The sequence below is a fragment of the Lonchura striata genome, chromosome 1 (assembly GCF_050655825.1).
Source record: "Lonchura striata isolate lonStrDom1 chromosome 1, ASM5065582v1, whole genome shotgun sequence".
Classification (NCBI taxonomy): Eukaryota; Metazoa; Chordata; class Aves; order Passeriformes; family Estrildidae; genus Lonchura; species Lonchura striata.
The window spans coordinates 31,288,200-31,310,798 of NC_140703.1; the positions used below are offsets into that span (position 1 = coordinate 31,288,200).

At 46.7% G+C, this 22,599-nt stretch overlaps 1 protein-coding gene across 2 annotated transcripts; it reads left to right on the plus strand.

Annotated features, from left to right (window-relative positions):
* The first annotated feature begins 2,056 nt into the window (after positions 1-2,056).
* CD4 (CD4 molecule) lies at positions 2,057-14,437 on the plus strand. Of its 2 annotated transcripts, XM_031503730.3 has the most exons (10): positions 2,075-2,741; positions 8,616-8,746; positions 10,233-10,415; positions 10,494-10,637; positions 10,870-11,142; positions 11,587-11,949; positions 12,070-12,312; positions 12,403-12,521; positions 12,760-12,827; positions 14,040-14,437. In XM_031503730.3, exons 2-10 carry the CDS (start codon positions 8,686-8,688, stop codon positions 14,053-14,055), a joined length of 1,470 nt encoding a protein of 489 aa, XP_031359590.3. In that variant the 5' UTR covers positions 2,075-2,741; positions 8,616-8,685; the 3' UTR covers positions 14,056-14,437. The 2 variants fall into 2 exon arrangements, with proteins under 2 accessions (XP_085429129.1, XP_031359590.3); XM_085573003.1 differs by lacking the exon at positions 14,040-14,437 and having other exon boundaries at positions 2,057-2,741; positions 12,403-14,020.
* Positions 14,438-22,599: the final 8,162 nt, after the last annotated feature.

Below are 22,599 nucleotides of genomic sequence, written 5' to 3' on the forward strand. Positions count from 1 at the left end.
ACCCTTGGTCCCAGAGGCACCTGTTCACTGCACAACTGCAGCAGCACCAAGAGATGGATCCCCACCCTAGGGTGACAGTGGGTCCAGAAGAGGCACTCTCACAATGTGACATGCCTGTGGCTTGGTCACCTCAGACCGACAGCCCTGCTTCTCCTTGCAGCTCTGCAGCAAGTTCAAGTGCATTTTGCAAGCTTTACCCCTTCAGGGAATGCTATTTCTGGTAGATATTTGCAGTGACATAAACCAACTGTTTAAAAACAAGCCAGTGTTTCTGCGTTACAGCATGCTGGGGAGACAAAACGTGAGCCAGAATCTGTGCAAACTGAAGCATCAGCTCAGTGCCTCAGATCCCCAAGCACTGAGATGCCAAAACCTTACAATCCCAACCTGAGTTTTCTTAACACTGTTTTTTTTTCCCCCAGGACATTCCTTCTCTGGCAGCTGGGGACCAGAAAGGATATTTCTATTTGACACATGTGAGAGAGTTTTGAGAATGCTGATGTGATATGTCAGGTCCTTGCCAGAGAGCTGTGTCTCTGAAAAGGGCTTTCCCAAGTTCTGGACACTGGCAGAGTGCCCATCCCGTCCCATCCCATCCCATCCCATCCCATCCCATCCCATCCCATCCCATCCCATCCCATCCCATCCTTTGTATCCCACACTGGCAAGTTCCTGACTCGTGCATCTGGCTCCTCTCCGAAACAGGACATCACCTTTCTCCAAAGTCACAATCCATGGAGAAGCTCTTGTGCTGGAGGCCTGCCCACGGCTGTTGTGGCACAGCTGGTGGCACACTGTGAGCCTTGCTGCTGTGGCTGTCTGTCCCTGCTGCCCCCAAAGCCTGGCTGCATCTCACACCCCCATCCTCAGGCAAAGGGGCAAGTCAGTGCCTAAAGGAGAAGAGTGGGTGGCACAGAGATGAAATCTCAGCCGTGTCTGGGGCTCAGTGGGTTTCCGCCACCTTGGCTGAGGCTGGGATTCAGAGAGAGACCTAATGTGGGTGGGAAACCACAAAAGCCCCCTCCTCCACCCTACAGAGACGGGAAACAGCTGAGATTCAGTAGCAGTGCAGGTTGGTACAGGTTACTGAAGAGTAACCTCACAGTGGCTTTACAGGGCAAGCTTTTGGTACTGGAGGGGCTGCATCAGTGGCTTCTGTGAGACGTGAGAAGGATTTGGCCCCCTGATGACAGTCAGAGCCACCTCCAGACAGCCCCAGAGCAGACCCACTGCAGACCAAGGCTGAGCTCATCGGTGATGCTGTTGACACCTTTGTGACAGTGTGTTTAACAAAGGGTAAAAAGCTGTGCACAGCTGCTGTGGGAGGCAGGAAGGACAATACAAGAGAGAAACAGCCCTGCAGACACCAAGATCAGGAGAGAAGGAGGGGCAAGAGGTGCTCCAGGTGCCAGAGCTGAGATTTCCCTGCAGCCCATGGAGAGTCTGCACTGGAGTAGATTTTCTGGCAGGAGATGTGGCCTATGGAGGACCCACACTGGGTTCATGGCTGAGATTATCTAGCATCCTACCCAATCACACCTTGAAAGCCTCCAGCAATGGCAGCTCTGTCACATCCCTGGGGAAGTTGTTCTGGTGACTGATTGTTTTCACTGTAAAAAAGTCAAGATGAGCATAAAAAACTGCAGTCCATGGGAGGAATCCATATCAGAGCATTTCTTGAAGGACCCCACAGTGCAACAGAGGAACAGCATAAGCAGGAAGAAGCAGCAGAGATGAAGTGCCATGAACTGACAATGACTCCGATGACCTGTCCCCTGTGACACTTTGGGGGAGGAGGGAGGGATAGAAGAGTCAGGTGTGAAGTTCAGCCTGAGGAGAAAACAGAGGTGAGAGAAGCTTTTTAAAGTTGTTGGGGTTTTAAAAAAATTATCACTATGTTATGTATTTATTTGTTTTTGATTGGCCATAAATTAAATTAAACTTTCCCCAAGTTAAGTCAGTTTTGCCCATGATGGTAGTCGGGGAGAGATCTCCTTGTCCTTATCCTGACCTGAGAGGGTTTTTCACATCTTCTCCCTCTGCCTTGCTGAGGAGGGGGAATGAGAGAGCAGCTGGGTGGGTGCTGGCCGACAGCCAAGGAAAAGCCACCACTGCTATAAAGAAAATAATCTCTCATCTCACCCTAAATCTCAGAAATAATACTGCAGAGAAAGGTGGGGCTGGGGTCAGCTCCTCAGAGGTGCCTCCTCTTAGTGGTGGTGCAGGAGACAGGCTGGGAAACGGAGCTCAGATTGCTCTTAGAGAGTGCGGGAGGCGTGGGCTGGGTCTGGATGTGCCCAGCTAACCTGCTAGTTGGTGAGCTGTCCTCCCCAGAGGAGCAGAGCCAGCTGCCAGCCACCCATGCTGAAGTTTCAGCCCGTCACGGGCTCCATCGGCTGCCCCGTGCCGATCGGCTCTCTCTGTTTCGCACACTCACTCTCCCCAGCGCTGCCATGCATCGCCTTCCGCTCAGGTCCATTTCTGTTCACACCCAGAGCTGAAATCACGTGCCTTTGGAAAATCACCATCTAGAGACGTTGGCGGATGTCAGCAGAACCTGGACGGGCAGCAAGACCTTGCTGTGGCAGCGGCTGGAGAGGAGGAGACATCAAGGCCAACCCTACATCTGCTCGCTGAACATCAACTTCATTCTTCTTTTGTTTCAGCTGTAGTTGGGTGAGATCAATTACGGCAGGTGACAAACACAAGGAGACAGAAGCACAGAGGCTGAGAGAAAAGAGGTAAGGAAACTCTTTCTTCTGCTAAGAGGCCAGCATGTTTTCGGGTTTTTTAATGCTATGAACTTTATTACTCCACTCAAGTTGCTGTTTCAGCACAAATGGATTGGTTTTGTCCCGCTTAAAGGCCTGCTGTAAAACTATCTTAAACCTTTGACTTGATAATACTTTTGGCTGTGCAATTCTCCAAGCCTTTTAATTTTAACTAAAAACTGTTTCCCTGGAATTTCCTATGAAAGGGGCATGAAAAAAGGGTGTTACAAAAAGCTCAACTTGCCTCAGAGCCTGGGGATCTCATGGATCTTTTAAACCCATATATAGGGAAATATGTCCTATATGAGGGCCTGTCACTGGTGACTGCATATCCCCAAGGGCTGCAAATGTATTGGGAAGCAGCCCTCTACCAGCTGCCACTTGCTATCACCTTCTCCACGTACCCTGCAGGAAGGGGAACTTTATTCTAAAAAAAGCCTGCAAAAATAAGAAGATGCCAGTCTCTAGCTAAGTAAGGATGTCTATTTACATCTGTACGTGCCGAGACTGGAGGGGTCTGTTCTGCTAATCCAGGCTGACTGGCTCACTGCCTGACACTAGCTGCCAATACTGCCTGATCCATTAGCTCAGGGCTGAGTGAGCAGGATTTCTTGGAAAAAGAGGGATCCTTGCAATTTCAGGACAACATAAAAAGGATTTGTTTTCCCCTTACATGGGCTGCTGTGCTGCTGAAAGCAGGAATTTCATTTCTGGGTTGAATTTTTCAACTTTCAGGTGGCGTATCCTACTCAGCCTCCATCAGCCACCTCAGATATTCCTCCACATGAGGGTTGAGTTCAGGTTCCTGCTCAGTGCTCTCCACTATGAACTCAACAGTCCCTGGTGAAGGTTAGAGTCATAGGATCACAGAATGGTTTGGGTTGGAAGGGACTTTTAGAAAACAGCTCATTCCAACACCCCTGCCACAGGCAAGGACACCTTCCACTAGACCAGGTCACCCAAAGCCCCTTCCAGCCTGGCCTTGAACACTTCCAGGGATGGAGCAGCCATCTGGGCAACCTGTTGCAGTGCCTCATCGGTCTCTGAGTAAAAGATTTCTTCCTAACATTTGATCTAAACCAACACTCTTTCAGTTTAAAACCGTTCCTTCTTCTCTTATCACTATCTGACTATCTAAAAAGTTGCTCTTCATCTTTTTTGCAAGATCCTTTTAAGTACTGAAAGGCTGTGGTGAGGTCTCCCCGACTTTTCCTTTGTCCTCCTCAGTGTCTCACAAACATGTCTGCCTGCAGCACAGCAGGGCTCGGCTCATCCAAACTGGGCATCCACCTCATCCCCACGAGCGGCTCTCAAGCACCCAGAGACGGTGCCCGCCTGATCTGCCACAGCCTCATGTGGGGACCCTGTATTCACCAGAGCAAAATTAAGGAGGGATGATACCCAAATGTCATCCCAAGCACATACATGGCTTGGAAGGCTGGTGGAGGAGCTGATTTCAGAGTGCATCACAGTGCTTTTATTAGTCACAGCCTCCGGTGGCTTTAGAAAGGCAACTCTCGGCTTCCCCTTAGGACAGAAGGGAGCAGCCTGGGCTGTGGAGATGGAGCCACTTCTTGTGACCTCCACGTGGTTACAGGCATGTGACTGGGCATGGGGTAGTTCATGGCTGAGGGGAGCTCAGCTGGTGCTGACACAGTGACATCACCACCCTCCTTGTCCTGATGGTGGGACCTCTCCCAGGGAGGATCAGCTGCTTTCACCTGTGTAACCCCATGGATCCTGCTCCAGTACATCCCTCTCCCAGGAGCTCCAATGGGAGGGTGACACCTGCTCTTGGGTGAGCAGAGATGCTCAGGAGGAAATGGAGGGAGGATCAAACAGTCCAGGGGGACAGCAGAGATCATGAAATGACTCACTGCTGTCATAACTTTGCTCTCTGCTGGCTATTTTCATTGCATTTCATCTCTTGCCCTGCCTGCTGCTCACCTGACATTCGCTTTAACATTAAGGAATAAATTCAAAGAAACCACTATTTGGTAAAAGAGCCAACAGATTTGTTTCAGATTTTTCAGCCGAGAAGAAGAGAGGTGAACCCCTTTAGCCCAGAGCCCCAGAGCTGAGCCTAACTCTCGAGCAGGGCGAGCCGCAGCTGCATCCCTGAGCCCCGGCCTGGCAGGCAGAAGGGGAAATGCCGCAGCGGAAACTGAGGTGTGGAGCCCCCGTGGGGAGGGAGGGCTGGGGGGCCCCCCCACCCCGACAGAACGAGCTGCTGCCAGATCAAAAGCACAGCCACAAACAAGAGCGAGAGGAGAAACCAAAACCACACTGCAAGGAAGAGGCACAGGAACGCACCGAGAAAAGGAGATGGCCTGCTCTGCATCAGGAGTGGTTGCCGAGTTTTTATTTGTTGGGGTTTTTATAAATTTAAGTTTCCTCCTGTGCCATGGAAGTGCCAGCTTGTGGAGAGGTCTCTGTAGCCATCACCCACTGGGGTTTGGTACTGGAGGGACTGAGGGGCTGCCAGCCCTGCTCTCAAGCAGATGTTCTCCAGGCATGACTTGGTCCTGCAGGCATCATTCTCTGAAGCAAGCCCACTCACTACCTCAGCTCTCCTTTTCCTATCCCTCAGAGAGGCAAGGATCATTAAAATAAGTCAAGAAGGAAATTAAACCAGTTTAATAAGAGGGGGAAGTTAAAATGAAAAGGAAATCAATGTTCACTTGGGAGGGAGCCCTGCTCCTCTGTTGCTAGATGTGCTAATAAATCAAGTATGCCTGGACTGTTTCTGGCACAGAGGCCAGCTGGCATGAGATGGTCTGGGCTATTAAACTCACTTAACCTCCAAAATGAACTGGCCACATGCCAGCCACCTAATGGGAGAGGTCCCTGGCCCATGCTAACACCTAAATGCATCCCAAGAGTTGCTCGGGACAGCGAGAGTTGTCCCCGGCCAAAAATGTGTCAGGAAATGTACTAGCAATTTAACAGGACTGATGAGTATGTTCCAGTGCCTGGGGACATTCTGTGACACCGCTTAATTTATGAGTACCACCGTAGGATGCAGCTGGGCTGCCTGTAAGGAGGCTGTGGGTCTGCTACGAGCATCCGCTAATGAGAGCAGCTTGCTCGGTTAACACAGCAGAGCCTTGCACACTGAGATCCGGAGCAGCCTTGCCTGTGATCTGGCCTGGAGGGATCCAGAAGGAGATAGGAAGGCAGGGGAGAATAGGAAGTGGCATGCATGAGAAGTAGAAATAAACAGGGAGAGAGGGAAAGTGTGTAAAAGAAATCCTAGCTGAAGGCAACCCATTTTCCCCACTGATTTGTAACATGTAGGTGGTAACATCGCACTGTGGAGATCTGCCACAGAAATACAAAGATTAGTGTGAACAAAGTGGGAATGCAGAAGATGTGAAACCAAGAGAAGAAACAGAAGAACAAAGATGCATCAATCTGCATCTACCAAGGTGCACAAGGTCAGCAGTTCACCAGTCCCACAGTGCTCTGGTTGTGTGGTTTTTTCAATAACCAGGAAGCAAGAAGGCAAAGAATAAACTGAAGCCATATGACAGGAGAATAGAGATTCCCAGTCAAAACAAAATTATGAGGTGTGACTCAGCGATTTCATTAATTTTTACTTGTTCCATTACCTTTAGGTTTTATATAAAGTTTAATGACTTCAAAAATTTGAAACCCATCACTGAACTGTTAATTCACAGATATTACTTTAGAGTGGGGGCTGACTTCTTCGCCCCACAGGAACAGGTGATGTGAGATTTCACAGCAGGGATGAGGTTTCTCCTGTCACCTTAGGAATGGATCTTACCCAGGGCCCTGTGCCAGTTCTCAGTTATCGATGTTCCTTCAGAGTGAGATGCATACAGATGCCTTGTTAGTGCCCCTTTCTTTATTCTGCAGCTTAACCCAGCAAACTGCTTCATTACTGCCTCTGCATCTTGTTAGGAGTGATCTCCAATCATCTGTACTTGCTCCTTTGTTTTACAATTTTCACAGAAAACAGCTCATGCAAATATTTCCTGACCTGGGGTGGGTTTTTTGTTTTGCACGAGGCAAGCCACAAGTCTCCTCTGACTGTGTCTTTGCCACCTGTTTCTCTTCTGATGGTGCATATGGCTGCTGTCTTGCTTTTGCACACATATTTTTCATCTCTGCATGTCTGTACATTGGTCTGGATGTCAGATGTTGTGCTGACCTGATCTCCATTTAAATGTAGTGCTGATGTTTTCATCTACTCTTTGATAGCTTCACATGCTCTGATCATTAAATTAATTTCAGTATTAAATTATCCTCTAATAGAATATATTACACTTAATATTGCACATCATACATATAAATATTGTAGAAAATTATTCATGTGTTTCTTTTGAGTTTAATCCCATTAAGACTCCAGCCTTCAGTCTGCCACATGCCTGACATGGGGACTGCCTGCTCTCAGAGGAGTGAGGTCACCTCGCTGGTTTGCTCATTCCCCAGAGCTTTTAAGCTGCTTGGCTTCCCTTCTGTGATATATGCCTTGGTTTAGGGATGGAGAGATCAGAAATGTCCTTGCATCAGCAGCCATGGTCCCCTTCACCTTGTCACCCCACCCCGCTGCAGCTGTTTACCAGCACTTGGTTTTTGCTAGAGTCAGAAACTACATCTAATTTGGTAACTCACCTTGATATGACCATTAGCTTCCAGTTCCCACTTAAGGTTTTGCTACCATTAATGCAACTTCTTCTTTTGGACCACATTCCTCCCTTTTCCATATACTTTTCATTGAATAATCTTAAGAATTCAAACATATCTTTCCAACATCAGACTTGCTGGTTATTGAGATTTTTTAAGGTAAGGTAAGAAGTTAAAAAAAAAAAAAAAAAAAAAAAAAAAAAAAAAAACACACCAAAAAAAAACAACCAAAGCTGAAGAAAAATATTAATAACAGCCTAAAGATGGTTGTAATGGTAGAAGCACAAATATATAGAAATATTTAGATGGCAAGAGACATTGGGAGGTCTCCAGTTAATTCTACTCAGACCTGAGTTGACTCTAAAACTACAACCTGTTGCTCAGGGCTTGACAAGGCAACTCCAGAGTGTCTCCAATGGTGGAGATTGCCTGGCGTCTCTTGGCATCTACTCCGTTGCTGAACCACCTTCAGTGGGAAGAAAGTTTTCCTTCTATCTAGTCAACATTTCCCTGCTCAACATATGGCTGCTGCCTCCTGTTCCTCCCCTGTGCACATCTGAGAAGAATGTGGCTTATTCTTCTAGGTAATATCCATTAGATAATGGGAAACTGAAATTAGATCTCACTTTGGCTCCCTTCTCCCTATCAAGCCCAGTTTTCTGCCTCTCCCTGTATGTCAGGTGCTCCAACTTCCTCACCATCTCACTAGCCCTCCACTGAACTCCATACAGTTTGTTGGCATCATTCTTGTACTGGGGGCCCAAAACAGTACCCTGTATCCTAGATGAGACCTCAGGTGTGCCAAATAGAGAGAAATAATTACTTCACTCTGCTTCCAGCCGTGCTGGCTGTGCTCTTGCTAATGCAGCCCTGTATGTGTTTAGCTTTAATCTCTGCAAGAGTGATGATAACCCACCATAGAGAAGTAAAAAAGCACAGAAGTCTTGGCAGTATAAACAGCTGCTGCCTGATGAATGCCAGAAACCTAGGGATGAGTAAAATGAAATGTTTATTACCAAACTCCAGGGGCACGCTGCAGATGGATTCTTCGCTGAAACAAAGGGCTCTGGTGACTTTCCCAATAAGCTTCTATTTTGTTGTGCTGAACGATGGTGGGAGCTGATTGGGAACACAAGTCCCATCCATTGAGGTCTGAATAATCAAACATGTTAACAGAGCATTTGGGTCTTCCAGGATAAGATCCCTTGACAGTGATAGCCTTTCCAGCCCTGCTCTCCGTGGACGGGAGGAGCGTTCCCCAGCGATGGAGCCGTGCGGCACAGCCCTGAGCTGCATGCCTGCTGCCTTCCTGCTTCTGCATCTGGGTGAGTCCTGGGCTCAACAAACCCTCATGGTTCTCACAGCCTTTTCACAGGCCTCACAACCCTCAGTGCATTTCTAGGCTCTTTCTGATGTGTTGTACAAATTTCCTCACACGGTTTAGCTTTGGGATTCAGGTGGTTCCCAGCCAGCCTGCTGAGCCTGCCAGCCAAAACCAGGGTTTGGGGAGCTGCCCCACAGAGATGCAGGAGTGGGGGTCCTGTGAGAACCAAGCAGAGTGGAAAATATGCCCTCCACATTGCCTCCAGCTGTCTGGGCAAAAACATATCTGTGATGCGTAACCACATCTGTGATGTGATCTTCGTAATGTCATCACAGATCTGCCCTGGAAAATGGAATGCTACTGGCTTGCTTAGCTTGACTGCTAATGTTATAAGCTTTGGTAGATTTTTTAGTGTTCATTTTCCAAGAAAGGCAAGAAAACGAATAAGGCCAAGCCAGCATTTCTCAGATACTCAGCTTTGATTCCTCTGGTCACAGAGAAAAGACTGGAAATCTTTTGTGCATTCTAGAAGCAAATAAAAAGCAAAAGATACCAACTCCTATTAATAACATTTCTAATTTCACAATTAAAGACAAAATCATAAACTTCTGTAGTCCAATGTGCAATTATTTAAAACCTGTATGGGTACTGTTGCAGGTTACCTCTTAGAGTGATGTAACTTCTGACAAACCCTACATTAAACTTTTCATTTTACACTTCTACAGCTCATCAGTACTCAGGTCACCTGGGGGATTTGCAGGTTAGACATCTCTGAGAGCTTACCAACAATGAGGCAGGAGATCACAACCCTGTGATTCCCAATCTTACCTCTGGCAACTCCATCTCCTTCTTAAAATCTGCAGAAACCTTCCTTACAGTGAAAGAAAGGAAATTATTCTCCCAAAAAAAACACTCCTAATGTTTTTTCAACCTTATACATCCTATTTCTTTTACTGTCACATATCCCTCCTCCCAAGAACAGGAACTGACATTAGATAAGCATTCTTTCTTTCTTTTTCACTTTATTTCTTCATTTTGCTGTGTTTTCAGTCTTTGTCCATGCAAAAACTGGAAGAAGGTGTGAGCAAATTTGTCAGTGTTGCATCAAGTGTTGAGTGGGGAGTGAAGGAGGATTGACATTTGCTACCAGTAGAATAACTAAGTCTTATCCAGTGGGAAAATGTTGTTTCAATAAAGTTGATATTTCAAAATTATGAATGATGGTCAGTCCACCATAACTACTGGTATTTTCCTTTTTTTCTGAATATATATGAAAGAGTATAACCAGGTAATAAAAGAGTAATCAAGCAATTGACTGATTGCTTGATTGATGATATAAAGGAGTGACAAATTCAGAAATTGAGGATAATTTCAGTGTCTGGGAAAGGGAGAAATATCACCATATTTTTGGAGGGCTGGGAAGTCTTCACTGAGCCGTCCTTAAGAAAGTGAATTTACGCCTTTTTTTGGTCGGTATTGGCTTTCAGGCCTGATCTCCAGTATGGCTCAGCAAAATGAATTCCAGACTGGACTTACAGGAGGAGAGGTGACCCTGAACTGCACAGGCATACCTTCTGATTCACAATTATTTCAGGATGCCACAGTTGTGAGCTGGAAGTACTCTGATACTCTTCTATGGCGTATGGAAAAGAATACTAGATATTGGAAAAGTAAGGATTCATTACCTCTTCTCCCTTGACACAGCTGAGAAACCTCTTCCCTCCTAACCAATCCTATTTTTTCAAAAGAACCATCTTTCATTACTGGCCGAGCTAACATCAAGATGCAATATAAGCAACTGTGCGTGTGGAATCTGAAGCTCTCCGACGCCGGCATCTACACCTGTGAATACGGCACTCACAAAGTCCACACCTCACTGCACATCTTTAAATGTGAGTGAGTGGAGGGCTTTTAGTCATCAAGAGGGGAGGGAACCATAGAGCTTGGGGAGACCTCTCTGCTGGGATTCTTTATCCAGCTGCATTTCTTCTGTCCCAGGCTATCACAGTTCATTTCTCCTCCATGTCCAGAGCACAGCATCTCCAGGTTCTCTTTGCTGTAACACTTGTCTCTCTCTTGCAGGAAGAGGAACTGACTTACTGGCTGTGCATTTTCTTTTTACAGTGACAATCTCTTTGGATGGGCATTTTCTGCAGAATGAAGTCCCTGAACTGATTTTAATTCAAAATTCATCCAGTCCTCTTCCTGATCTCAGCATTGTATTGTTTGACAGTGACAATAACAGAATAATACCAGAAATAAAAAGCAAGAGCCGTCAAAAATACATAGTGAAATTAAAGAAACTGGAGATTATGGACAGCGGGACCTGGGTGTGTCAGGTCCATTCAGACTCTCCATTGATTAATCGGAACATCTCCTTTGCTGTGAATGTATTAGGTATGTGACAACAAAAATGGAACTCACACACAGGCTTGGGAACCAGTGTTCCCTTCAGCTCATGAGTTTAACTTTTAATCTCCACATTCCAAGCCCTGGTGTTCCAGGGTTGACTTCTCAGGGCTTCCAACAATGCAGCTTGGTGATTGTTCTGCTGCTTGAACTCTGTTCCACTCTTGCATTCATTTTTCTCTCCAGGCTTGGTAAGGGGAAGATTCTTCTTTCCTTGGGGTCTGTTCTTCTCAGCTCTGCTGTGCTTGGGAGCTTCGGATCTTTCTGCTGTCTTATTCTCCCTCTGTTTAACCTTCCTGGAGGATGTCATGGCTTTCTCCAAGTCCTTTTTAAACTGTGTGCAGTGTGCCTCACTCTGGATCAAGGGTAGACATGGGGAAGAATAACCATGTCTTTTCCTGCCTCTGTATTCCTTGTCTCTTCTAAATTCAGGTTTTCAGAATCCAGATTTGGAAAGAAAGTATGCAACTGTTGATAGCACTGTCGTCTTGTCATGGCATCTGAACTCCCAGAATATAAAATGGAAAGAAGGTTTCACAGGACAGCTGAATTGGAAACAACAGGAAAGTGCAAAATCTCATAAACTGCTTGATTTCAATGTCACAGCACAAGGACAGCTGCATGAGACTAAAAAAAGCAACAACTTTCTGTTTGAGATACCTGAAAGAAAACCTGAAGGTACCATAGAAGTGAAGCTCCCCAAAGTCCATTTCAACCATTCTGGCCAGTACCAGTGCCAGCTGGAGTACCAAGGAAGATATTCACAGAGCAAGATAGAGCTGGTGGTGATGAAAGGTGAGAGGAAGAGAAGTTGGTCATGAAGAGCAGGAGCTACAGAAATCTGCAAGCCCCAAAAGCATTGATGGACCCATTTTCCCATCCCCTCACTCACATGTCCTTTTCTTGCCTTTACAGTCTCAGCTAACCCTGCTGGGCCACTCTCCAGAGGAGCCAACATGACCCTGACCTGCCAGGTCTCTGGACAGCTCCCACCCAATGCCTACTTGCGCTGGGAACGTGTGAATGGCACTGAGATGGACATGAAGAACTCAAAGCAGCGTGAAGTAAAGTTGGAGGTGAACATCAGTGCTGCAGGGCTGTGGAGCTGTCACCTCATAGAAGGCAGTGACAAAAAGATCAGCTTTCATTACCACGTGGGTATGGAAATTAGCATCGCATCCCTGTCCCAACCCTAAAGCTATAGAATTCTATTTGTTTCTGTGTCTAAATACTTATATCCTCCCACAGAGGACGCTTCTGTTTGGATTAAATATGTGAGAATTGGAGCAAGCATTGGAGGCAGCTTATTGGCGTTTGCCCTTGGGTGCTTGTGCATCATCAGTGGTATAAGCTGGCAGCGGAGAAGGGTGAGTACCACGGTCCCTGTGAAAGGTGCAGAGATTATTGACTCTCCAAACCACAGGAGGAGTCAGATTTCCTGTTTGGGTGCAGGGCAGAACAGACAAAGGGTCAATCCTTAGACTCAAGGCAAGTTTTTGAGATGGGCAATCTGCAGATGTCAGACAGCACTTTACTACCACTTCACAGGAAAGCATTTGAAGCATAAAAATATCCAATTATTTTTTGTCCCTTCTCTCCTGGCAGCAACGGACAAAAAGGATGGCACAAGCAAGACAATACTTGCTGGAAAACAAGACATGTCAGTGCCAACAGTAAGTGGCGATGAGGGCACCCAGAATGGGCAAAGACTGTTTTCAAGAGAGAGGGGCTGGATAACTGGTGGGAAGAAATTGAACTTGAGCCTCTTTGGTGAAACAGTGCAGCTGCATTTCAGCATTTTCAGCTCTTACTCATGTTAAATCCTGCTTAAGAGTTATGAGCTATGCAAAATCCCACTCCCATGGTAGCACTGTGCGGGAAACTTTTGAGCAGAGTTGTTTTACTCAAATTATCTTAGTGTTGAGAGATGCTAGCCCAACCCAAGCAGGAGTTCCAAAGTCCTTTGGTAGGGTCCACAGTGAATCTGAGATCTGGATATCAAGGTTGTGGAGGTGGAAGGCACACAAACAAGCACAAGGATGAAACCTAAATTTTAAAAATCTATTATGTCTATAATTTAATTCCAGCTCTGCTAGAGCATTGCTGTATTTGGTGAAAACTGCCAATAACCTCCCAGGAGTAACAAAAGGGGAGGAAAAAAAAATCACAGAACAGTCTGATTTGTACCCTTTCCTAAAGGCCTCGGGTGATGTGAAATACACCATTGTGTCATGACCCTTTTCATGGGAGCAAGGATTTCTCAGCAGAGAAGCTGCCCTTTTCCATGTCTTTAAGCTTATATGGTATCAGGCATCAGAAGCAGCTGTTGGAAACACTGACAGCCATTCTGTCACTGGGAGTGGAGAGCAGAGGGAAGTATAAATGGTTGCACGAACAAGTTCGATGAATGTTTGGGTACAGAACCGGACTTCTGCTTCATTTCACCAGTGACATTGGCAAACTGTGTTAGTTTCATCTAATTTTTTCTCACTGCCACCAAGAATTCAGTGAGAATGTTTATTGGAAATACTGCATCACAGCTGGGATGTATATGTGATGAAGAGCATAACATGTGTCAAAGAATTCACCTTGTTTTCACCTACATTTTATCAAGGTTAAAAAATAATCCCCATAAAGAGAGGACAAAGTCTGTACAGATACATCAAAATCTAGATAAATCTGTGCAGTACAAGTGCTGATGCAGTTGTTCTCTAACTCTCTTTGCCAAGTAAGCAGCTCAGTGTAACTGAAACCTAAACTGCAGCCGTGTGGATGCTCAAGTAACTGTTTGCATCCTCAGCTACAGAGGCAGGCAGTCATTCTCTATGCAAAAAAAAAAAAAAAAAAGTGAGGGGTGGTACTCATGTAGTACTTTTCTCTTGCAGCCGGCTGAGAAAGTAATACTGCAGTACTGACATCACAAGGACTGATGAAGTCTGTGCCTGTACCTAACCACCTGGCAGCCCATAGTGCTCAGTGAATCCATCTCCCATTCTCCTGTTTTAATGTAATTCTTTATTCCTTCATCATTCCCCCAGTCTAATGCCATGGAGGGAGGTTGTCTGGCTAGGAGCCAATGGACCAGACAAGAAACCCTGAGGGGTTATGATTGATCCTCAGTTCTATAATGAGAGATGCTGAGCAGAAGATATGTGTATATACACACATACATAGATAATATGCTTGTATTTTGTTCATGTACTTAATTTGACCTTCTTGCAGAACCAATTTTATGCACTTCTTTTATCTGCCTGAGTGACAATAAATTACTTTGGGGTTGGGAGTTATTTCTTGCAAGCTGGACTACATTTTTTCTGAGGCACTCTTGTCTGGTTCAAATTCACATTTCTTTCTTTCCTGCTAGGATGTGAAATGATTCTCACTATCTCCAGCCTCCGTGGCGGCCACGAGCCTTCCTTAATGCACCAGCTCTTTGCTGTCTGTGAAATCTGCCTGTCCATGCTCATTTGGGCAGTCTGTGCCCTACATATTTACCCCTAGACCTACATATCTGATCCCCCATATCTATCCCTCAGCCTGTAGCTTTCACCTCTCCCATAACAAGCTAACAAACAAGCAAAACCAGCACAATCAGTGGGATAATTCAGAACTAATTTTATCAGGAGGATAGCCCAGGATACCAATAGATTCTGGAAGTCAGAACCCGAAGAAGTTCTGAATGTTGATCAGGTAAGTTTGGGAATTGTGTGAGAAAGTAATTCCTAGGAGAACAAACCAGCCTTGAACTGCCTAGTCCCACAGAGTGCAGAAAGCAGATGCTTCTGAGAAAACCACTGAAAATGTTTCTCACCAAATGACCCCCTTTTTTTTGGCTCAAGGAGATGAGAAGAGGGAGTGAAAAGCCCAGGAAATTTCAGATGGAACTAAAAGCATGTTGCAGAGATGACAGAATGTCCTGAACGAAAAATGCTGTTAAAATATGTACACAGAAGTCTTGTGTTTATAGAAGTTACTCTACTGTCTGTCTGCTAGTGGCAGGTCAAAAAGGCCTTGAGGTTCCACAGCTGTCACTGGCTGCAGTCCTGGTTTGTTTGTCTGCGCTGGCCTTGCTGGGGACAGGCACAGAGGGGCACTGGGCTGTGGTGAAGACCCTCGGTGGGATGGCTGCTGCTGGAGGAGGGGTTTTCTGTGTGGCAGTGATGCTAGCACCACGCTGTTACTGACAGACAGACAGGCAGCTACAACGGCACAGGCAGCACCTGTGAGCCGGGGAAATGCTCCAGCCCACAAGCCCTGGAGTGGGGACCAGCCCCAGGCAGCTGTGGCAGCAGGTGTGGGCCCCCACTGGTGTCAGGGCTGCTCCTCCACCCTCATCCTCACTCAAACAGGAGTGACAAAGCTTGTCACTAACACCGCTTTCCTTCCCATACCTTGTGCTTGCATGCACATGACTACATTCATTTTGGAAAAGCCTTGGTCTGTATCCTAGTGCACGAATTGCTCCTCCTGCTCCTGTCCTGTCCCTGAACTGCCAGCACACCTTGGGAGCCAGTTGTGACTCATCAATCTGCTAAACAAGGCATCCTCATGGCTTAAGAACAGGTCCATTTTAGGAGCTGTATGTGGGAAAATGAGCGCAAAGTCAGTGGTGGTCGTAATGGTCATGCCAAACTGCTTGGCACAGTCCTCCCAAACAAAAAGCTACTCCTGTTTCTGCAGTCCAGACTCTTCACCTTAAATAACTGCTTGAGTACCCAAGTCAGCTCCTTTTTTCACTCACACAGGTATCTAGAGCAGAGGGATTACCCTGTACCATCTGATACCTGGATGGGACAAAAAATCAGGCTGGGTGAACATCTGTTGGGAGCTCCTTTAGCACTGCAGCCATCTCCAGCAGTTCAGAGGCTCACCTGAGGTTCTGACAGCTGAGCCAACCACCTCTTTACCACAAAACACCAGCCTTGACTTTTTCAGCAAGAGAATCAGCCTGACAAAAAACCACTAAGCTAACAGGGCTCATTAAAAACCTTGTGTCCCAGTTTTAGCCAGCGTAGAGTTAATTTCTTCTAAGCACAGGGTCCATCAAACCTGGCCTGTCCAGGATAAAATGCATGGGGTAGCAGACAATGCCAGCAGCAGTGGCTTGGAGAACACAGAGGTGCTTGAGCTGCCTGACAGCTGTCAAAGCCAGGATGCAGCTCTCCTGTCTTCCACAGGCTGAGTCCTCACAAGTGACCAAAGGTTCTGTCCCCAAGCACAGCTGAGACCCACCTGCAAGAGCACTCAGGCTCACATCCCCACCATCGATGCAGAAAGTCCTTCTATCTGCTCCCAGTGGCCTGGTTAGCGTGGCAGCAGATGTGATGGTGCCACTGGGGTGTCTGTAAGCACACAGCTGCATCCACAGATGCACAGCTTCCAGTTCTCCCATCTGCATGAGTGCAACAAAAATGATAGGCCTTCCCCAACACTACACAATTCTTCAGTGGGTTTCCTGATCTCAAAAGTTGTGACCCTACCCTACTCCACTTGAAGTTCACCTGCAAGCACAAATCACTGTAGACTCTAATCTTATAAATCTCTCTTTTTTGGCAGCTCTCCTGCCTGTGTCTTTTCATTTTCTTCCTTTGTTCCCTAGATACACAGACTGCCCTGGTTGAGAGAAAAGTCATCCACAGAGTGAGTCCTAGTTGGGCTTTGTTTTCCATTTGAGTGCAATACTGAAAGCTTCAGTGTGGGCTTCAAGGCAGCACAGAGGTAGAGATTCAACCCAGATACGAACAAGCTTGCACAGAACATGTCAAAGTAGATGAGTCCCCAGCTGGAATGGAATGTAGCTATATCTTGCCCAAGCCAGGACTTTACAGGCTGTCTTCCATGTATCCTGGTCCTCCTTCACAGGAAGTGCTGAGGACTTCTCCCTTTGCTAGGTGTGACGAGGGTGTATCTACGTTATACAATGGAATTAATGCCTCTGCATGACATAAACCACATCAATAAACTCTGCAAAGCAGCAAACACAATGACAGACTTATTTATCCTGTGGTGACAGCTCATCAGAGTAGCCCTGAGACGATGGCATACATGGCAATACTTACAAAATGACAATGTCAGCAAGAGCTCTGTGTAGTGATGTGGAAAGACCACAGAAAGTATGAATTTGGAAAAATATGTGAAGTGCTGATTTTTCCTATTGCATCAGTCTTTCTGGTACTACAGTTCCCCATGTTTCTGGGCTGTAGAAGGGAAAAGCACATGCTTCAGTCCTTTGGACCCACCTCCAATGCATGGTCCTCAGTCAGGATCCACAGACCTCCTTGCTCCAGCGGAGGGAGGAGGCTGGACACAGCTGAGGATGTCCTGCCCCGTAGGCAGTGTTTCTGCTGAGCTAAACACACAGGCTGAAATAACCCCGTCCCACAGCGCTAGCTCCCCAAGCCCCTCCTGCTCCCAGTTTATTTGTGCCCTTTGAGTGCAGCGTGAGGCGGTGATTCGGTGGATGCTGTCAGCCCGGATCTGCCGAGGCGATCCATGTGACTCATGCTCCCCGCAGGCTCTGCAGCAGAGCACTCGCATCCCTCAGCCTTCAGAGCCAAATGACCCTGTGTGTTTCTTTCCATGTTCCCAAGGTCTACAAGGGAAAAAGCTGTGCACTTCAGCCTCGTCTAATTTCTTTTTATCTTGGGGATGGGAAGGGGGGGTGGGGGGTGGGGGGAGATGGGAGAGGAAGGGCAGCATTCAGTGTCCATTTGAATGGCTCATTAGCCTCATGAAGCTGCAGAGAAAGTAGCTTCCATCCACCCTTCTCAAAGTGAGGGTAGACTTGGAGTACCAGATTCTTCTAAGATGCTCAGCTTTGGACCGGTTCCTTTCTGAGAGTATTCCCAAGTGAGTGCCTCCTAGGAGGAAGCCCAGGGTCTGTACGTGCACTCACCTCTGAGCTGTGGGAATCCAGAGCTTCCTTCTGGCTGCCCTGGAAAGCCTGGGAACCTTGCAGGGGGTCAGGAACCCCCCTGTACAGAGCCCCCAGAGACACTGTCTGTGATCTCTGTCCATGGAAAAGAGTTTCCAATCTTACAGGATGAATTACAAGCTCTGAGTGTTTGATATGAGTAATAATTAAGTGTGGCATGGGTGCAAAAGTAAAATTTTAGGATTCTAGATTAGGGGTTCAAAGGGGACAAGATGGAGGAAATTGGGTGTGTCTTGTCCTTTTTCTCCTTCTTCATGCCCTCCATGTTTCACTGTAGTGTTGGCATTTTTCTGTTGGTTTAGGCTGGGGACACACTGTTCAACGTAGGTGGCAGATATTGGCACATTATTGTAAATATAGCACAGGTAGTTTCTGGTATATAATGTTTGTAACATCCCACTGAGGGCAGAGCTCCACACGCTGCCCTGCAGGACAGACCTGTGGCAGGGCAGCAGAACATGTTAGAGATAAGCAAGAATAAACAACCTTGAAAACAGCACAGACAAATTATGGCTTCTTCTTTGGCAACAGGGCAGAAACACAGAGACTTTCTACAATCTCGGAATCATCGATACCTCAGATTCCGACACTGAGCAACACATCAAACCACAGCCTTTGCCTCATGCATGTCAGCATCCTTCCTTGGCATCCCCCCTGAAGAAGCCTTTGGCTCTCCTTCAGTTCATTTTCCAGCCAGCTTGGCCAAGTCTTAGAGGTACTTCCAGATTTGGAAAATCAAAGAACAGCAGAATAAGAGGTGGTGGCAGAAATTACCTCACTGGCAAGGCACCAAAAAGGAAGAAAGGAGAAACCCCAGCTCTTCAATGCTTCAGCACCAGCTGGCTCGTGTCAAGGGCCTGTTCCAGGCTCCAGTGCTGGGAAGTCCCTCCTCTGAGTTTGTCCGTGTGCTGTGTGGAGATGAGGCTCTGGACATGGACAGCAGTACAGTGATGCTGGCTGTGTGAGGACCGTGGCTCCAGAGAGGCCAGCACACCACCTGAAACAATGAGGGGAGCCAGAGAGCTTCCCTGGCAGGGGCCAGCTGCATCCAGCATGTCAGCAGTGCTCCTGAAAGCCCAGGCTATATTTAAATTAAATGATTGTTCTGGCCTTGGGAAACCTCAAACATACCTAGAGGAGCTAGAGGTAAAATGAAAATTGTAATTCAGTGCTACAAATTTAAAGCAAAGAAGTAATTTTAGCTCTTTCCAGATATTGTGGGTTCCCAGACTAATGATTCAAGAGCTCCTAATTATCTTTTCTGTGTATGAGAACAAACAAGTAAGTGTTCGGTAATTTTGGAAAGCAGCATAATTAAATTCTGAAATGACAGTTTTACATCTTTTACAGACTGGAATTCACTGAGCTGGGATATCAGTGATGCAAGAGGGATGAAAAAGGGGTCCCTAACACTCGGAAGAGAAGAACACACAAAGCATTACTGTGGATGGGCAGGGGGATGGGGGGAAGAAGGAGGACATACACACCTCTGCAAAACAGCGTGCAGCATCACAGCATTATAAATTTGACAAGGCTACCCTGGCAATTCCTTTTCTCCTGGTAAATATCATATACAAATATTTATGTACATGACAGAGGAAAAGAAAATTTGAAAGTGCCCAGCTGTGTAAGTCAAAACATTCAGTGGTAAACAGGCATCCACAAGTCCAAATCCTAGTTTATACATTATGAACCCTAAATATTTCTGTGAAGCTCATAACCAGCACTAGTCATCTGTCCCCTGATGAGAGCTATTATCAATTGCCCATTTTGCAGATGAAATATCTGAGAAATCTCACTAAATCTTGCTGTACGGTGCTAGAAATAGAACCTAAGGTTTGGATGTGACAAATCTACATTACAGTCATTGTCACTGGAGGGAGATGCTTGGCTGGATTCTTGTTAGCCATTAACCACACCCTGCTCAGAGAGCCAGGAAGGATGCCAGGAAACCTGCTTGCAAGCACACCAATGTTGCCTCACAGGAGGCTGTATAAGTCGTGTTGGGGCTCTGAGGGTGGATTTAATTGCATCTATGATCTGTGAGAAACATATGAAACCTCCCATGGTCCCTATCAAAGTCCTGAGTAAGAGCTGCAAACCGTCAAAACCCTATGAAGCACATTTGGCTGTCATGTAAATGCTTTTAGGATTCTGCTGTTTGTTCCTTGGTTAATGAGTTCTGTTCCTTTAAGGATCCAAGGTAGCTCTGGGAAGTGCATTTCCCTGGACCTGCAGAGCTGCTGTCCAGAAATAACTGATCTTCATGCAGTGAACTTTTCCAGAAACCATTTCATACCCTGACATTGTAACAATACTGTTTCTTCAGGCCTGGATGCCTTAGACTATTTCAGTGAGCTGAGACTTTAGACAGCAGATTGCTGGTCAGAGTACAGCCTGACTCTGTAGGAATTAAAAATTGCTCCCAGCTGTGTGAGTCCTCCTAAGGGATGAGTCTTAGGGGGGTGGGGGGGGGGGTCACACTTCTAGCCTGGACTTCCTAGATACACAGAGGCTTCCTAGATGCACTGTGAGGCTTCAGGATTTCCAGGCCTGAGTATTGGTGCTCCTTTTCATGTGCATTGTCAATATGTAGCATATACGCAGTTGCAACGCACCTCTTACAAAAACTAGTGAAACCAGGTGTCTGGAAATCTTTAAAATACATATAAGATGAGATGGATGGACAAGCATCTGTTTGGGAATGTGACAGCCCTAGGAAAAGAGCTCTTCTTCCGATAAGTTTGTTCTGCTTCACAGTAAATCTTCCATTTTTTTGCTTCCATTCAAAGTAATAACCCAGACTAATTTGCAAACACAAGAAGATTCCTTGAAATTGGAGGACTGTTCCCATCCAGTTCTGCTCACCGATTTCTGTCGGGTGTAGCCTAAGCCATGAAGAGATGCTGGACTGCAGATTGTCCCTTCCCGTGTGGAGAGGAGACAGGCACACAGTACAGAAAGTGCTGGAAGCTTGGTTTGCTGTTTCCCTGAGAGAACACGAGGATTTATTCACCCACACAAGCAGGCTAACAACTCATGCTAAAGAGAATCAACTCCTGAATCAGAGGAGGAAGGTGATGTGTAAGTTATCACATCAAGCACTTCATCCAGATGACACAACTGAAGCTGCACAAATGTTTACATCTGTGGATACAGACCTTCTCACTTCAAGGCAGAAACCTCCTGCAAATGATACAGGTTAAAAAGTGACAGAGGGGGGCCACTACTGTCCCTTCTCACTTCTTTGGCTCCTGCTGTTGTTGGACTGGCGACTTAGCAGAACCACCTCAAGACTGTTCCTCTGTGGGAGTTCCTCAAGCCAAAGAAAAGCCAGAGCATGGCAGCATTGTCACCACACGTCTTCCTCAAAAATATCTCTTATCACCTACCTCATACAAAGCTGGATCTATTCTAGTGGCTCCTCGTTCTACTCACTGTCTCCAAAAGTGACCCTACTCATGACAGCTACTGCAACGCAAATCTCTTTTTTACCTCTGGAACTGCTTTCGCTGCTGCCCCTGGGCCCAAGAATCAGCAGTACCTCCAGCTTTCTTCCTCAGAAGTCTCTCCCTCTGCTGATCCTACAAATCTTAGATGAAATTCCTTGCTATCTAAGACACTTGGGATCACCTCAGCCAATACTGAGAATGATAAATGAAATCTGCCCTGTCAGCAGGGTGATAAAAATAAGCAGATCCTGGATCCATAGGTCCACTTTAGCAAACAGGCTGGTGAAGCAGGAGCAGATCTGTAGAGGGAAACAACTGATGATGAAGACTTTTTTGCCACTCTGTAAATGTCTGGGGACTTCAGACTAGCCCTAGCCCAAAGCAAAGCTGAATTCTTACAGTGGTCAAAGCATATTTGCTGCACATCTTGCAGGTCCTTTCACCTAAATTTTTCACTTTCTCCTGATCCAAACTGAGGTACTATTGCAGCTGCACCCTAACTGTCCATCAACACGGATTCCTGTCCCAGTTCAGATGGAGGAAAGGAAGACAGAGATATTGGCAGGTAACAGGCCCTAAAATGAATGAAGACAAGGAAAGTGTTGGTGCCTTCACTCCAGTAGCAAGACGGGTAACAGGAAAATGAAATGTTTTTTGTCTTGTGAAGACTTTCTAGCCAGGATTGTCCTGGCTGAGGTGACGTAGCTGGAAGGGGAGCTTCACTCCTCTGACATGACCAAACCATTGCTCTAAGCACTACTCCCACTCTTAGCTCCTGTTCTCTCCTCCCCCTTTCCCCTGTCTGCAGGACCACGCTGTTGGCTGGTGATGGAAGAGGCCACCACAGCAGCTGTGCAAACTGAGGCACCCTGGGCATCCCATGCCCTGGGTACTTTGCCCGCCAAGCACCCTTTGCAGCACCAGCTCTTTGCCTTTCCCCTCAGTTCACAGCCATGCCCCCCACCCCTCGTACGGCCTGGGTGCCTCCTCACATCCCTCTCTGGGAAAGGAGCCGGCTCCTTCCCGTCCTGCGAGTGACACTGCGGGGCGGCCGTGCGG

Coding starts and splice junctions, on each gene's coding strand:
- CD4 (XM_085573003.1), top strand. CDS start 8,686: ATGGAGCCGTGCGGCACAGCCCTGAGCTGCATGCCTGCTGCCTTCCTG. Junction 8,747..10,232: donor CTTCCTGCTTCTGCATCTGG/GTGAGTCCTGGG, acceptor ATTGGCTTTCAG/GCCTGATCTCCAGTATGGCT. Junction 12,313..12,402: donor CAGCTTTCATTACCACGTGG/GTATGGAAATTA, acceptor ATCCTCCCACAG/AGGACGCTTCTGTTTGGATT.